Source organism: Mastigoproctus giganteus, chromosome 5 (genome assembly GCF_048544385.1).
Source record: "Mastigoproctus giganteus isolate SK-2022 chromosome 5, ASM4854438v1, whole genome shotgun sequence".
Classification (NCBI taxonomy): domain Eukaryota; kingdom Metazoa; phylum Arthropoda; class Arachnida; order Uropygi; family Thelyphonidae; genus Mastigoproctus; species Mastigoproctus giganteus.
Window position 1 is genome coordinate 25518895 of NC_143579.1, and position 18437 is coordinate 25537331.

The 18437-nt window shown below is 36.4% G+C and overlaps 1 protein-coding gene across 1 annotated transcript in view; it reads right to left on the minus strand.

Annotated features, from left to right (window-relative positions):
* Positions 1-707: 707 nt before the first annotated feature.
* LOC150085249 (centrosomal protein of 120 kDa-like) overlaps positions 708-18437 on the minus strand; it is a 213987-nt gene continuing 196257 nt past the window's right edge. The window contains exon 19 of the mRNA XM_090374498.1: positions 708-1074. Within this exon, the coding sequence (XP_090230624.1) occupies positions 708-1074 (367 nt within the window). The remainder of the gene's footprint in view (positions 1075-18437) is intronic.

Genomic DNA, 18437 nt, shown 5'->3' on the forward strand with positions numbered 1-18437 from the left:
TTCCTAAATCCTTACAAATCACGTTGAAAGCTAAGTGAAGTATTAAATATACCTATTTGAGTCTTGCTGTACTTTTTTGTATTGCTATTAATATGTAGAGATTGCATGTGAATGCATCATGGAAGAAATTTAAAGGGCTTTATGCATATACTGTAGGCAACTTATATACATTCCTCTTGCCTTAAATTAAAAAAAAGAAAAATACTTAAATTTAGGAAGAAACCAATGTCCTTTCTTAAAAGGAGTAACAAAAACTGCTACTACAGAAAAGAATATTCCTAATTATAAGGTGGACTTATGTTTCATACAGAGTTGCACTGCTGCACAAAAGGTTTATACAAAAATAGTAGAATTTTTCCATTTTGAAAATTTAAGAAAACCAAAATATCATAATCAGTGGTACTAGTGCTGACTGTAATCTAAAGCAAGCATGATAAACTTACTTCAAACTTTTCTTATTCCTATGAACTAAACCTGATGACTTTCATATTCTATACTTCTATATGTCCTCAAATTACTAATTCTAAACTATTATCATGTTTCTTTTGTTAGTTTGCACTTTTGTTATTCAGAAATTTGTAAGAAAGAATCCCTTTAATAAAGATGGGAAAGATAAGGGTGGAGATTAAATTACATGTACCACAGAACTGCAATAAGTGTTTAAGGACAGAATGCATTCAAAAATAATGTAAATTCCTTTTTAAATGCTATCTCTTATTTAAAGACTCTTGTATATCACGTATATGATTGTTAAATTCAACAATAACCTTATCGTGTTCTGAATAACCACCAGTGTTCATTAACATATCTCTTTTTTTAATTAGTTTTTGAACATACTCATTAATTTTCTCATCTCTGCCAGATGAGCTTAGAGATGAAGATGGAATATTTCCTGGAATGGTAGCAGTTGTGTTAGTAGTGGTACTAGTGCTGACTGTATAGTCAGCCGTAGTCACTGTATTCATGACAGTTGTAGCTGCAGTTGTAACCTCTAAGGATGTTGGAGAACTATCCGATGAACTTCCAGATACAGCTGATGGTGGATTGTGTATCCTGGATAACAATGCTTTTAAGCTAGGAAACAGATAGTATTTTTTGAAATATTTATAATTTTATATTTCATTAATTACATAATTAAAATTTAAAAATTTATAATATACTACTAAGTAAAGAAGAATTAAATTTTTGCTGTATTTTTCATTAAGAGCCAATTTTTTTTTCTTTTTTTAGTGTTAATTGTGAAGACAAAATTTATATTTATAAAAATAATAAAAAAAGTATGCAGATACATTACAATATCTCGACTGACGAATACCATGCTTTCCCCAGAAGAGTTCCTAAATTGGAAGTGATTTTCCCATAGATATAATGGAAGAGTATGTGCCATTTTTTTTTTTTTGCATCTTGGTTAGAGTATACTAAACCTGCAGTATAGTATAGTATTAGAATGGACAAACAATGAACCAATTCATCAACCAGTAAGAAAGTTACTGGTTGATGCATTCATCATTTAGTTCTTTATTCTAAATACATAGTGTTTTTATACAAAAACACTATGTATTACACTTTTTCAATGTAGTCGCCAGACAAAAATGGCACATTTTTGCCACCTCTCAATAAGTGCAATTACACTTCTGCAGGTTAGTTTTGTAGAAGTCCTCTGACTGTCCTTCACAGCACAACTCAGCAGCAGAAAAGAGGATGAAATCTGAGGTTGCAAGGTTGGGGGAATAAGGAGTATGCAGCAATATTTCAAACACACATTCATGGGCATGCTTCACTCAGTATGCAAGGAATGTGGAGGGATATTATTATGGAGCAAGTGTGCACCTTTTAACAGCTTTCCCTGTCTTTTTTCTCTTATAGCAGCATGTAGATTTATGAGGTTGGAATAATACAGTCACAATACAGTCCTTTTTGAAGTTGTGTTTTGAATCTGTTAGCACTACACCCTGTTGATCCTAAAAAACTGACAGCATCACCTTGCCAGCACTTGGTTGCACCTTTGCCTTTTCGGGAGGGGGGGGGGTGGATGGAATTATGCATGCTTCCTTATGGATCCAGGTTTCATCCATGACGACTAGCCATGAAAAACTCCTCTTGCTTTTCCTGGCACATCAACAATATTTCTTGTACACAATGTGCCCTTTCCTTCTTCTGGTAAGTCTGGGAACTCATGTAGATCTGCAGCTAGTTCTTTAATGCTAATATGCTGATCTTCCAGGATTAATGCCTCAATTTTTGCAACACTCTCTTCTGTTACAGCAGTTGCCAGGCATCCTGGACCAAAGTTCTTCCAATGAATTATTTATATCAATGTGCAACAACACTAACTTAGAGAGTCTTCTCCATAAACAGCAATCATTTCTTTGTGGATTAATTTGGGTGTTTTCCCTTCCAGAAAAAGGAACCGAATCACTGTTCTCTATTCCACTTTATTCATCGTGACACTTCACTTCATTCAGCACTGCAAAAAAATAAAAAAAATAAATAAAAGGGCAACCCATGAATTGTCAAATTGAAATCGAAATTTGTGTGGTTGCTATGGAGATTTCAAAGTATCACATCTTTCTATCACTGCTTCTGGGTAAATACAAATATTTTTGAACCCCCCTCATATCACAGTAAAATCAAAGTGCAGTGTACTGACATATTATCCTTGTAGTAGGCACAGTGGTTATGACCACCATCCTTTTATACTGTGTGGTTTCAGGCAGAGTGCCCTGGGATTCTATCACTGCTTCTGGGTAAATACAAATATTTTTGAACCCCCCCTCATATCACAGTAAAAGCAAAGTGCAGTGTACTGACATATTATCCTTGTAGTAGGCACAGTGGTAATGACCACCATCCTTTTATACTGTGTGGTTTCAGGCAAAGAGTGCCCTGGGATCCTTGCCCATCCCCACACTCAAAAGGTTTTTCATTCAGCAAAACAGGAAAACTGACCAGTATGTGCAATTTACAGACAAAATGCACTGATACTTCACAGCCTCAGTAACTCTGGTACAAAAACAAACAAACAACTTACATGTGTCAATAAGATTTCATCCTGAAATCTAGCAATCGTATGGCCTTAGGATTGACAGATTTGAGAAGTTCTACTGTATGTAATTTATATATTAAAATTTATGTTGTTTTCTAAATTTCCCTGGTCGTAATTAGCATTAGCATTAGCAGATGCATTTGATGCAAGAAAGCAAGCTTATGCAGCATCAGCCAAAAAAAAAAAAAGTAAAATAAATAAATAAAAAATAACCACTTCCACTTCACCCCTCTGTTCGTTCGAAATACCTGTCCAGCTGAGCCTTAAACTTATTTAGGCTATCAACTTCCACGACAAGGGATGGAAGTCTGTTCCACTTACCAACCACCCGCTGGCTAAAGGCAAATTTCCGCACGTCTATCCTACATCTGTCTTTCCTCAATTTGAATTTATGCCCTCTCAAGTGATTATTCCGAGCAAGAGGAAGAATCCCATCAGCATTGAGCATGCTCAAACCATTCAAGGCTTTGTACACCTCTATCAGATCACCTCGCTGGTGCCTAGTCTCCAGACACTGTAATTCGCAAAACTTCAGCCTTTCTTCGTAAGAGCACCCCTTTGTTCCATTCACTAATCTTGTTGCCCTTCTCTGTACTCGTTCCAGCAGCTCTACATCCTTCTTGAAATGAAGCCTCCAGGCCTGTATACAGTACTCTAGGTGTGGCCTGACCATTGCCTTATACAAGGGAATAATCACCTCCTTATCCCTGCTAGAAAAATTCCTATATATCATTGGATATATAGGAATTTTTCTAGCAAGCTACTCTTACAGCCCGTCTGCACTGCTCAGAGAACTTCATATCTACCTGCCAAACCACCTCCCAGGTCCCTTTCATTCTCTACCACTGTCAGTGTAGAACCACAGAGTTGATACGTTGCTCTGGGGTTGCTGATTCCCATATGTAGTACTATACATTTGTCAATGTTAAACTTCATTTGCCACCTCTCAGCCCATCTGCTCAACCTTTCCAAATCCTGTTGCAGCAGCATAGTGTCAGTAGTGTCCTTGCCAACCCTGCCAACCTTTGTATCGTCTGCAAACTTGGACATTAAGCTTGATATACCATCATCAATATCATTTATAAATACAGAAAACAATAAAGGACCCAATACTGAACCCTGAGGGACTCCACTAATAACATTAGTCCACGATGAGCAGTGTCCATTGATTACCACTCTCTGTCTTCTCCCCCTCAACCACCCCTTTATCCACAGCAGCAATTTGCCTCCAATGCCACACTGCTCCAATTTGTGCAGCAGTCTTCCATGTGCAACAGTATCAAAAGCCTTTCTAAGATCCAAGTATATAATATCAAAGTTATTCCCTGCATCCAGTTCTTTTGTGACTGCATCATAGCATCCAATCAAATTGGTCAGGCAAGACTTCCCCTTAACAAAACCATGCTATGTCCGAGCTATAACTGAATTCTTGTCTAGATGATCCTGCAGTGCTTCTTTAACCAGTGCCTCCATTAATTTTCTGGGAACAGAAGTTAAACTCACAGGTCTATAATTACTTGTGACAGCCTTTGATCCTCCTTTGTGAATTGGGGTCACATTTGCACATCTCCAGTCCATGGGTACCTCCCCTGAGTCCAAGGAAGCTCTCATAATTATGGCTAAGGGTTTGCTTACTTCCTTTGCTGCCTCCTTTAATATAACTGGATAGATCCCATCCACCCCAGGTGCTTTTCTTGTGTTTATCTTCAACAATTTCTCCTCCACTTTACTCTCAGTTATTACAAGATTCTCTAGCTTACTGCCAGAGTTGAATACACCTCAGGCATTCCCCTCGCTGAATAACTCCTCATGTTTGAATGTAGATGCAAAATATTCATTTAGTTTGTTAGCCATCTGAGCAGATCATCAACAGTTGAACCATCGATATCAAGTGGACCAATCTGATTCATCCCCTTCCTTCTAGAGTTTACATAAGTAAAGAACTCTTTGCTGTTTTTCTTCGCATCCCTTGCCAAGGATTTCTCGTAACCTGCCTTCGCCTGCCTAACCTCCTTTGTAACTTGGTTACAGATCAAATTGTATCTATCATAGGCTTCTGTGTCTCGTGTTAATTTGTATGTATCCCATGCATTTTTCTTCTCTGCCATTTGCCTCATTAGTTCATCTGACATCCATTTAGGCCTAAACCTTGAACAATATTTCTTAGTTGGTATGTAAAGCCTAGTAGCTTCCAAGATAAGTTCTTTGAATGCTTCCCATTTTGAATTTGCTGTTGGTAACATCATCAGTTGATCCCGCTGTATAGAATTTAAATACTGTCTCAGTCCATCGTAGTCGCCTTTACGAAAGCAATACCCCTTCCCTTTACCCCTAATGGTAGTTACCTCTTTGAGTAAATCCCACTTCAGAACACTGTGATCACTACCACCTAGTGGTTCATTTATCTGCAGATTCTTAATGCATGAAGAATCACTACTGATAATCAAATTAAGAGTATTACTCCCTCTAGTTGCCTCCCGAACATGCTGATGTAGAAAACAATCATCCAATAAATCCACAAAAGCCTTGCTAGTGTGTGAGTGACCAGGCCCCAAATTCCAGTCAATATCTGGGAAATTAAAATCCCCCATTATAAGACTCTCTGATTTACTGGCCCACTCTATTTCTCTGTACAGTTTCTTATTATACTCATCAGAGTCATTAGGCCTATAGCACACTCCTACTCTCAATTTTGATCTCCCAATGCTTATGTCACACCAAACTGACTCGACACTGCACTGTCCAGCGATGTCGACTGGCTTCACTTCCTTGGATTTTATGTGTTTTTTAACTAATAGCATAACCCCTCCTCCCTTCCTATCCTGTCTATCCTTTCTGTAGACATTGTACTCCCCAAATTCCAGTTCTGCATTCCTTATATCTGTGTGACACCACGTCTCTGAAATCCCAACAATATCTGCCTTTGATGTTTTGAGCAATACCTCAAATTCATCAAATTTATTTACTAAACTCCTAGCATTGGTGTACACGCAAATATACATGCACCTGCTCTTCCTCTTAGCCACCCTAACACAACCCATGTGTTTACTTGTACTCCCATGTTTCCCAGCAGTCTCTGAAATATCCTGCATCTTATTTTCCAGGCTGCTGCTCATTCCAATAGAAGAAGTGGAAGAATCACTTTCTCCTCTGCCAGTGCCAGTAATAATGATCTAATAACCTATAATGGACAAATATATCAGGAAGAGCATTTTCATTTGTTGCATTGTTCCATCAGTTCTTTCTATCATAAAAATTTCTAAAGAGAGCTCCACTTGTCACAGTGGAACAATGTGACAAATGGAACTCTTGCCTCATGCTAAAATGATTATACATGTATTTTCAAGTAATACTGAATAAATACTTAAATTGCTATTATTATTTGTGACTTTATAAAAATTTTCATACTCTTATTTCACAAAAGTTTATGCCAGCCTGATATACTGAACATGTTTATAAAATATTGGTTAAATATATAAATGTTGAAAATATTTCATTCTTATTCATTTTACTTTTGAAAAGTAAACATACTGTAGAGATGTTAAATTGAGGAAATGTTTTTAAGTTTGAGCTTTGAGTTCATAAATTAAATTTGCAATCTCAAAGATATCAAATGTTCGTAAACAGTCCATAAATTGGGAGATCACTATATTTAAACAACCATATTACACTAAGGTACGATGGGAATACAGGTATACAGTAAAATACATTATAGATATAAATAAATAAATATCAGTTTACTGGGTAAAAACTTTTACAAGAATTGCCCAGTGTACCGCTCAAAAACCACAATGATACAAACTCAGTGAAGTTTTTTGAAAGGTGTCTTCACTAGCATCCCTCCCAACTAGAACATCTCATACAAGCTATATCTTCCCTTTGAAGATAATGGTCCACTAGGATAGCTCTGCAAACATATACATTATCCTTTATTGAAAAAAACTCACCAATTGCACCATCTGCAAAATAAGCAAACCTGAAAATCTCATCTTAATAGCTTACAGCAGTGGAAATTCTTCACAGGAATATATTGAAGCCTGCACAGCAACTGAACTGATTTTATCAATATTTTTTCTATGATGTTAGTGGGATCTAAACTAGTTCCCTAATCCCTCTAGATGTAAATGGTTTGAGAACCCAGTTGAAGGCTAGATTCTCGACTTATCAGTGAAGAGTAGTACGATACATTATTCCTGGGTTCAGCTGACATACTTCCACACCAATTTCAACAGGCTGTTTTTGCATATAGGAGTCAAGCAGCACAGACAACTGATCACTGTACATAAAGACTCCTCTCATGAAGCATTCTGTAGAAGATATGGCTAAATACAAGTTAAAACCGTGAAGCAAGTTGTCATACTGTGAAGTCTCTACGATGCCTCAAAATTAGAGCCAGATAACAGACATGTTGCATGATGATGACTGTTAATTATGCAACACCTGTCTTGGACAGATCTTCAATAGGCAGTTTACATGTTTTTAAGACCTGTCCAAGGTCCCCCACAACTCCATGTATAACTTTGTTTTTGGGATTTAAATTAAAAAAAAAAAAAAAAAAAAACAACAACAACAACAAAAACACAAATGTTCTTTTCTGTTTGTATTTTAGCTTTTGTGCACCAGTGTACATGACAAGTCTTCTGGCAAATACCACTTTTTAGGGTAAAACTCTTAAAAAGAAACTCCAGAACATTAAACAAATCACCAATCTAAATAGATATCCAAGTAATGCCACTAACACAATCACTGATGGTACCATAAAAAAGCAACCAGCAACAGAGCTTCCATTAACATCCCAAAAATATCTAGAATAGATATTTTTAAAATCTTAGAAATTTTTATATAACAATATACTCTAAAGGCTCTCTATCTTTGAAACAGGACTATGAGGTAATTCATAGACACCCCTCCCCCAAGAATCCTATCAATCACTACAAATAAAGATATAATGGTGTTTATACAAGTAAGTCTTAAAAGTATTATATAGGATTCTATACCCTTCAATGCCATAGTGGTTAGGAATCTCAAACCATCAGTTCTATCGACTAATTCTACTTATCATTAAAGAAAAACATTTTATGAAGAATGCCTCTTTTCAAGGGATATTCTGCATAAAATGTTTCTTTAGTACAGTGATGAATAGAAAGCAAGAGAATCCAGTTTAACAATGAATATTTCAGTTTTTTCAAAGACAGAATTTTTACAAGTCTAGATTTTAAGAATTCTATCAAATCTATTATACAAATCTGAAGCCTTTCTTTTGACACAGAATCTACCTAATGAAGAACCACTTCTATAGCCATTCCTCCAACACAGTCCTACTGAGGTAGTCCCTAATTCTAGTGAGACCACTCTACTTTGCTTTTCTAACTGCCTGTTTTTGAGTCTGCTGCCATGTGACATCAATGGGCCGCTGCTTATTGAATTCAGTGTATCCTGATAAGGATGCAATGAATTCAGAAAGGACAATGGTGCACTTGTACATATATATTCCTTTAAAACTTTAGGCCTTAAAACTGTAGTAATGTTTATAAATTTATTATGAGCATAAACAATACATAATCAAATTCCCGAATGGCACTGAAAACAGGTCCCAGATGAGTTACTTTTTAGCATATGTGCATAATTTGTTTTTTTTTGTTTTTTTTTTTTTTTTATGAAACCCCCAAACACAAGAGGTATTAGAACCTATAGTACTTAGTACCACCTTTGCCACGTCCATCTGTCCACATGCAACAACTTGACTTCCAGTGGACAGATTTTTATAAAATTTTATATTTGCACCTTTTAGAAAGATTTGTCAAGCCATTCGAAATTTCATTACACTTTGAAATAATAATTGTTGAAATCCAACAATTATTATTTTTTTGCTTGTCCATCTGCACACAATAACTTGACTCTCAGTGGATGGATTTTCGTGAAATTTTATATTTTGGTCTTTTAGAAAGATCTGTTAAGCCATCCAAAATTTCATTATAATCAAATCAATAGATATCCAACAATTATTTATTTTTTCCTACATATCAATTTCATCATTTATTTTTTCCTACATATCATGATGAAATTGCAACAATAATAGCACCAACTGATGATATCATCAACAGATTGTCAGATTTTAAGGATTTAAGAATAATTATTATTATTCATGTTTGTTTAATATCATTCACTAATGATATTAAACAATCACGACCAGATAATTTGTTACATAAATGAAAAAAATGCTGCAAGCTAGATCAGAATATATGTGCCTGCAATTCTGCCCAAAAATGATAGGAGGGATTATATGCTGAAAGCCTTGTGGATTAAATCAAGACTTGAGTGAATCTGCAAGACTGTAGTGGCAAAACATTTATCAGTGTGGCCCACAGTGGCAGGAAGAAGGAATCTATTTTGTAGAGATGATATTCTTTTGAACAAAGTTGGTGCAAGGATTTTTGCCAGTATCATCGAGGATACCTTAAAAGTTCAGGAAAACTGCTAGTTGGAGGGGGGAGAATGGTAACATAGACCCACATTTATGTGATCATACAAGTCAAAGTAATGCTTGCACATATCTCAAGGATTCTTGTTTGTTGTCACAACAGCCAACGTTGCCAAAATGTTCGGAGGGTGAGAATGTTTCAAATCAATGGGAAGATAAAGCTAGGGAAACAAGCCTAAAAACTTAAAGGATGTGTCAGCTTAGTAAACTATAGAAGAATACATTGTTTTAACTGTGTCTACAGTAATGTCAGGCAGGTTGTCAATAAAATGGGTGAATTTGAACTCCTGATTAGGACAACTACTCAGGACACTCAGAAATTGGGGATGACAAGTTCCAATATGGTATGTATAATGTATTTATGAAAGAAAGGAAAGATAGAAGGGATGGTAGGGTCATTAGAATTAGTAGAGGCATATGATGCAAGAAAGCAAGCTTAAACAGCATCAGCCAAAAAAAAGAAAAAAAAAAAGAACAAATGTTTGTCTAGTTCAGCCTTGAATTTATTTAAGCTATCAACTTCCACAATGACAGATGGAAGTTTGTTCCAACAATCAACTACCCACTGGCTAAAGGAAAAATTTTTGCACATCTATTTGACAACTGTCCTTCCTCAATTTCAGTTTATGCCCCCTCGGGTTTGTAATCTGAGCAAGAGATAGAATCCCATTAGGGATTCTATCTTTATATCATGGCAATATCATGGCAACTCGTTGTGAAGGTATTCACAATATGAGATATAACTTAAAACGATGCCGTTTTACCAATATTTTGATTTATTCAGATATAGCTATGTATTTCTGATGCATTTGTACTATATTTATACATAGTCTAGACTCCTTCATAGCTTGAGGCTTATGCCCTAAACGCTTGAGTCTGAACAGTAAATCTTAATTGTTTATACAGTAACGTTAGAAGTGTCGTCAATAAAATGAGCGAATTCGAACTGCTGGTTAAAACAAGTAACGCGGACATAATAGGGCTTACAGAGACGTGGTGCCACCCGGAAATTGGGGATGATGAGTTTCAGTACGGCTTGTATAATGTATTTAGGAAGGATAGAGTAGATAGAAGGGGTGGTGGGGTGATGCTTCTTATCAGAAGCAGCCTGAGTGCGACGATAGCTTTCCCGGATTCAGACATTTCACATGCTAGTATAGAGTCTGTATGGTGTGAGATAGTTGGAAACAAAGGTATAATGCGAGTAGAAGTTATCTACAGACCAGGTGATTGTGAAGATTATGACAAAAGCCTCTACATGCAAATGGAATGGGCAAGTAAGCGTCAATGCCTTATTATGGGTGATTTCAATTTGCCTCTAATTGATTGGAGTAAATGGGAAGGAAACTCGACATGGGGAACAAAATTTTTAAATCAACTAGATGACTGTTATTTGTATCAACATGTCAGGGAAAGTACTAGAGAAAAGAATATCCTAGACCTCATCATCACACATGAATCAGATGACATAACAGGGCTGATAGTAGAGGAACCAGTAGCAGGAAGTGATCACGGAGTTCTATGGTGGATGATGACGAGAGAGGTAGCAGAAGTAAAAGGCAAAGGAATGGGTTTTAATTTCAGAAAAGGAAATTACGATGCCTTAAGGTACTACATGGCCTCTATTAACTGGGTAGATATCGCGCTGAGAATGAATACAATTGAACTGTGGTACGCTTTTAAAACATTAATCACAGATGCCTTGAATGCGTATATACCATTAAAAAAATACTCCATGAGAAGGGTTCCAAGTTGGATGAATAGTGAAGTTGCCACATTACTTGAGCAGAAAAAGGTGACATGGAAAGGTTACAGAGCAATAAAAAGTACTGAAACCTATAACAGCTACAAGGTGATCTGTAATAGAGCCACAGAAAAGGTTCGACAGGCAAAGACAGTTTATGAGAAATCACTAGCAAACAGAGCAAAGAGGGGGGATAAAGAATTCTTCATATATATAAATGCCAAGAAGAGCAGGACAAACCAGATCGGACCTTTACGTAAGGGAAAGGGGATAGTAATAAATACACCAGCTGCCGTTGCAGATGAACTCAACAGTTATTTTGCATCGATATTTACAAATGAAAAGACTTTTGTGGCAATGGGAAATTGTGGGAGCGAAGTTGAAAAATATGTAATTAATGATATTGAAATTTCGCAAGATTATTTAATGAAAAAACTTTCGAGCCTACAGACCAGTAAGGCTCCTGGAGTTGATGGAATATACCCTATAATCTTAAGAGAGGCAGCAAGCGAGTGCATTGAACCATTGAGGCTAATTATGCGAGCATCACTAGACTCTGGGGAGATTCCCTTGGATTGGAAAAAGTGCAAATGTATCTCCCATACATAAGGGTGGCTCTAAAAGTGAAGTTGGAAATTATCGACCTGTCAGTCTGACTTCAGTAGTAGGGAAAATCATGGAGGCAATGATCAAGGGTGGAATTCAGGATCATTTGGATCGAATTGAAATTCTCAAGGATACTCAGCATGGTTTTGTAAAGGGAAAATCATGTTTCACAAATCTGGTTCGCTATTTCGAAAGGGTCACTCACGAGCTGGATTTAGGGAATAATTTCGACATTGTTTATTTAGATTTCAGCAAAGCTTTTGACTCAGTCCCACATGAGCGGTTGCTTTATAAGCTGAAACAGGTTGGAATCACTGGGAAAATCCTTAGATGGATAGAAGGATGGCTCCAGGGCAGGAGGCAGAGGGTTGTGATAAATGGCTATTCCTCAGATTGGGTTGATGTAAGAAGTGGGGTTCCCCAAGGATCAGTATTAGGACCACTGTTGTTTTTAATTTTCATAAACGACATTGATGAAGGGATAGAGGGCGTGATGTCTAAATTTGCAGATGATGTTAAAATTGGTAGAGTAGTTAATGATCACTGTCAAGCTGAGCTTCTCCAGAGAGACCTAGATAGACTTCAAGAATGGTCAGAAAAATGGCAGCTGTGCTTTAATCCAACAAAGTGTAAGGTATTACACCTGGGAAACAGTAATCCGAAAAAAACCTATTCACTTGGTGGAGTTCAACTAAACCCAGTACTGGAGGAAAGGGACTTGGGTGTTACGATACGGTCAGACATGAAATTCTCTGAGTATTGTAAACAGGTTGCAAGGAAGGCCCATGGTGTCGTATCGATGATCTATCGAACTTTTGCAAGTAGAGATAGGGACGTGATAATCCCATTATATAAGGCTTATGTTAGACCACACTTGGAATACTGTGTTCAAGTATGGAGACCGCACCTAAAGAAAGACATCGAGCTTCTTGAAAGGGTGCAAAGAAGGGTAACTCGTCTGGTGAGATCGGCAAAAGGGCGTCCTTATGAAGAAAGACTTCGAATATGTGGGTTGCAGAGTTTGGAAACTAGACACCTTAGAGAAGATTTGATTGAGGTGTTTAAGGCTCTGAGAGGCATCAGTAAAATGAATGAGGACAAAATTTTCAAGATTATAAATGATGCTAGAACTAGGGGACATAAATTCAAGTTACGGGGGGAAATGTTTAGATTGGACTGCAGGAAGTTTTATTTTAGCCAGCGAGTTATAAATTACTGGAATAAGTTGCCTTCATGGGTGGTAGAGGCCGACAGTTTGGGGAAATTCAAAGGTCATCTGGATAGTACTTTCGGGTAAGGGAAGCGCATAGGATGATAGGTTTAATTTCCTTTTTATTTATATTTTATTTTATTTATTTATTTTTATTTATTAATTATTATTATTTAGTTATTTATTTTTTGTTTTTATCATTGTTTTGTTCGGATTTTTTTTTTTTTTTTTTTTTTTTTGTGGCTGGTGCAGCATAAGCCATAGGCTTTCTTGCACCATGCGGCCGTTACTAATACTAATACTAATACTAACTGATTGGAATAAGCGTGGAGGGGAACTCACCATGGTTAACAAAATTTTTAAATAAGCTACATGATTATTATTTGTACCAGCCTTTAAAGAAAATACTAGGGGTAAGAATATTCTTGACCATCATTACTCATGCTATTAATTTTATTAGTGGAGTCTCTCAGAGTTTGGTGTTGGGCCCATTGTTGTTTTCTATATTTATCAATGATACTGATGAAGGCATATCAGGCTTAATGTCCAAGTTTGCAGATTGGTTGATTTGGTGTTTAATGGCACATTGGCAGCTGAGACCGTAATGCACCAAGTCAAACCAATTTTGCAGATGACACAAAAGTTGGCAGGGTGGTTAATGACAGAAATGACGGCACGCTACTGCAACAGAATCTACAAAAGTTAGGCCGATTGGCTGAGGAATGGCAATTGAAGTTTAATATTGATAAATGAAAAGTACTGCATATGGGTAGGGTAATCCCAGAGTAACGTACCAACAGTGTGATAGTACACACATAGTAGTGGAAAATGAAAACGACCTGGGGGTATTTGTGCAGTCAAATATGAAGTTCCCTGAGCAATGCAGACATGATGTCAGGACAGCTCATGGGGTTTTGTCAATGATATACAGGAATTTTTCTAGCAGGGAAAAGAGGTGATTATCTCATTGTATATGGCAATGGTCAGGCCACATCTTCAGTACTGCATACAGGTCTTGAGGCCTCATTTTAGGAAGGATATGAAGCTGCTCGAACAAGTACAGAAAAGGGGAAAGAGACTGGCAAGCAGAACAAAGGGGTGCCCCTACTAAAAAAGGTTTCAGTTCTGCAAACTGCAGCATCTGGAGAGTATGCATTAGCGAGGTGATCTGATTGAGGTGTTTAAGGCTTTGAATGGATTGACTAAGCCGAATGCTGATGGGATTCTTCCTCTTGCTCACACACATGCACGCACGCACGCACGCACGCAATGGGGCACAAATTCAAATTTAGGAAGGATGGTTACAGAATATGTGCTGATATTTGCCTTTAGCTAATAGGTGGTTGATTTTTGGAACAAACTGTTGTTGTTGTGGAAGATGACAGTTTAAATAAATTCAAGGAAGAACTAGAGAAACTATTGGAGGGAATGAATAAGTGAAATGGGAGGCATTTTTTTTTGGTTGATGCCATATAAACTTGCTTTTTTGCATCATTTGTCACTGCTATGTTCTGTAAAGATCATAATTCCACTGTATGAGACCACATTTAAAATACTGTGTCCAAGTATAGAGACCTCATCTGAAAAAAAGACTTCTTGAGAAATGGCAATTGAAGTTTAACATTGATAAATGCAAAGTACTGCATATGGGTAGCGGTAATCCCAGAGTAACATACCAACAGTGTCACACTACATACATAGTAGTGAGACTAATAACTGAGCTTCTTGAAAGGGTCCAAAGATGGGTAACTCGTGGTTAGATCGACAAAAGGGTGACTGTACAAAGAAAGGCTGAAAGGCTATAGAGTTTGGCACCAGGCACCTCAGAAGGGATTTGTTTGTTTGCTTAAGGGTTTTATGGTGCATCAGTGTCTGAGGCTATAATGCACCAAGTCAAAGAGGTATAAAATCTAAAAATATAATATTATCAGTATATTTAAGCTGTTTTCAGAAGCTGTTTTCTTTACTCAGTCAGTGTGAATGGGCTGGAAGTGGTCTCAAATTGAAGATATTTCTTTCTAGGTGTGCACAAAGTTGTTAAAATTTAAAAATTCTGAATAGTTTTATTTTATGGGATGGGCCAGTTTTGTACTACAAACGAGAATAGTTCAACATTCACTTCATAGATGGAGCCACAGGAAGATGTTAATTGTTAAATAAACACTGTCTATGTCCCCACGTTACGCATGTGAGCTCATACACCCATTGCCATTCATTACATTTAATACGTTCAGAACTCATCATTTTATTGTTATTAACTTCGAGTTTGTTTTTTGTTTTGAGTTTATTTAAGATAAGTAATTTAAGGATTTAGAAGTATGTCACTGTTAGAATGCAGAAGATTTGCCCATCCCGAAATGCTACTCTGACTGGTCACGTTGAATGTACCTTACGGCAAAGAAGAAACACGCCTTCTCGTGTTTCTGCAAATGCATTCAGGATCGTTCTGAAAGACAAATCCTGAATACATTTACACGTATATGTTGATACTACATGAGTACTATATTTCTTTAGGACAGTTGGAGAAAAACTCTGCTACCAATTGCTAAATTTTTGCAACGGGTACAGCTAGCTGTAGCCATTGCGTACGATAGGCCTAACCGATCTGGTCTCAAATTGAAGATATTTGTTCCTAGGTGTGCATTCATATTTGATATTTATTAGTTAAAGCGGTCCCAGCCAACCAATGGCAACCCCACTTTCCTAGGTGTGCAGAAACATGCCAAAATATAAAAATTAATAACAAAAAATCTGAATAGTTTTATTTTACAAAACTGGTCAATTTTCTCTACTAGCACTGCCTACTTTAAAAGAATGAATAGTTTTCATAACAGGTATAGCCATTGTATACGATAGGGATAACCGATTTGGTCTCAAATTTTCCTAGGTGTGAAGAAACATGGGAAAATATAAAAATTCCGAATAGTTTTATTTTACAGAAATAAGAAATGAGAAAGGATTCAACATGTACTGGCTTATCTGCTCATGATCAAACATTAAATAGATTTCTTTAGGACAGCTAGAGAAAAACTCTGCTACCAATTGCAAAATTTTCACAATGGGTACGGCTAGTAATTAATATATTGTTGTTAATGATATAAAGCATAAAACAATAAAAGATTCTAGATAAAATTATATAAATTAATACGTTGTAAAAACTTAAGTATATGTGACATGTTGTCATTGTCTGATAAAATCTGTCTGAGTGTATAAGGCTAAGACAGATGGGTAAAATATAAAAAATGATCATTATTAATGCACGAACATTCAATTAAAATATGCCCGACTGATAAAATGGCGTCACAATTTCTACACATAGGACAATTGTCTGCCCTCAGTAGATACCTCAGAGGGAACCAGACTTAGATTTATAAGGCTCTGAGGGGGGTCAGTAAAATAACTCAAGATGGAATTTTTGCTGTTATAAAGAATTTCAGAACCAGAGGCCATGCATTTAAATTACTGGGGAAAAGGTTTATACTAGATTGTCGGAAGTCTTCTAGCCAGCAAGTCATTGATTACTAGAATAAGTTTCATTCACAAGTAGGCTGAACAGTTTGAAGAAATTCAATAATTACCAATATGAGAAGGAAGTGCATATAAAATAAAATTTTATATTTTATTTTATTTTCCTTTTTTCCCCCCTTCTTCTTTCTGGCTGGTGCAGCAAAAGCCTGTGAATTCCTTGCGCTGCATGGCTAATAGTAAAACTACTGTTTTGTTTGGAGAAATGAATGGGCAACATGGTGGATGCGTAGAAACAAAATTTTCTCAGTTCAGGCATTAAAGTCATTGCTTTTTGCTCATTCCACTTTGTTATAAATTATTATTACAGCCACTCCCTGGCTTACGTAATACTTGACTTATGGATATTCGACTTTATGCAAGTTTTTGCCGGCCGATGCAAACTAAAAAAAAAAAAAAAAAAAACACGTGGAAATGTATTTTGCATCCTGTAGGAATAAATGGAGGTATCTTGAAAATATTGTAATGTGAACCCAATAACACATTTTTTTTTTGGTAATTCATTCTAAGACCTCTCAGAAGTTGAAATTTTTTGCTATATAACTAAGCTATTTATCTCTCTAAAAGGTCACTTTTATAATGGAAATTGCACTACACTTTCATTGTTGGCATATGTTCCATTATAAGAATCAATTTTGAATGCTTTTGTGATATTTTTCTAAAACACATTTCTCGAGGTCACTATGTGTTTCAGAAAATGTGTTGCACTTTCCAGTTTATTGGGCTTTTCTGTTAGCGCAATCTATTATAAATAGGTAGTAAACTTGATCTTATTGCATTTGCAATAATCCTGATAACTGAAATTGTGTGGGGGTTTTTACGTTATTATATTGAAATGTGTTTTCCCTTCACTGAAATTTTCAATCATATAAAAAACATAAATAAATTTTCAGCATTTTCTCTTCATTCTTATTTACTTATTACAATGGTGAAGGGAAAGGGAACAATGGAAAGTGTAAGTGCTGACAGTGCTAGGAAATAAAACAAAATTGATTTAGAAATGAAGATGATTAATTAAGACGTACGAAGCAGGACAAAGTTTGTCACCTACTGCACAGATTTAGGTCTCGCTGCTTCAACAGCAAATGCTATTTTAAGGGACAGTGTGCGTATAAAAGAACACGTTAAAGGATCAATGCATTTAAGATCAACGGTGATCACATAACAGTGTTCAGGTGCTATCTCAAAGATGGAAAAGCTATTAATAATATGGATGCAAAATCAGATTCAGAAGCAATGCCCCTGAGTCCAATGGATATTCAAGCAGTATTTATGAAGATATTAAAGATAAGTATGGAGAACCCCAAGGCAAGTTCATGGCAAGCAATGGGTGGTTTAATAGGTTCAAGCATTGCGCTGTTTTCCAAAACATTAAAGTATGCGGTGAAGTTGCCAGTGCCGATTCTGCAGCTGCAGAGAAATTTTGTGATGTGTTGGAAAAAACCCCTTCTAAATCTCCACAGCTCTCAACTTCTGCGGTGTGCTTATCAGCTGGAGAGTTAATTCTGGCAACGACGCTCAAAAGGTAAAACTTGCTGACATTATGTCTGTCTCCTCTCTGTTTTTGTAATTTTATAATTTTGAAATTTTTGTAATTTTGTACACTTCTGTAATTTTACCTATTACATGAGATAAAAAAAAATTGAATAAATAATTCTATTTACATGTTCGTTAAACATTTATTTTTTGCTTCAATCAAATTCGATCAAATTTGCAAGTGCTGCATAAGCATTTAGGAAAATTCTGACTTATGTAGAGTTTCGCGGAACGTAACCCTTACGTAAGTTGAGGAGTGGCTGTATTTGCTAATACGCCTGAAATGTCA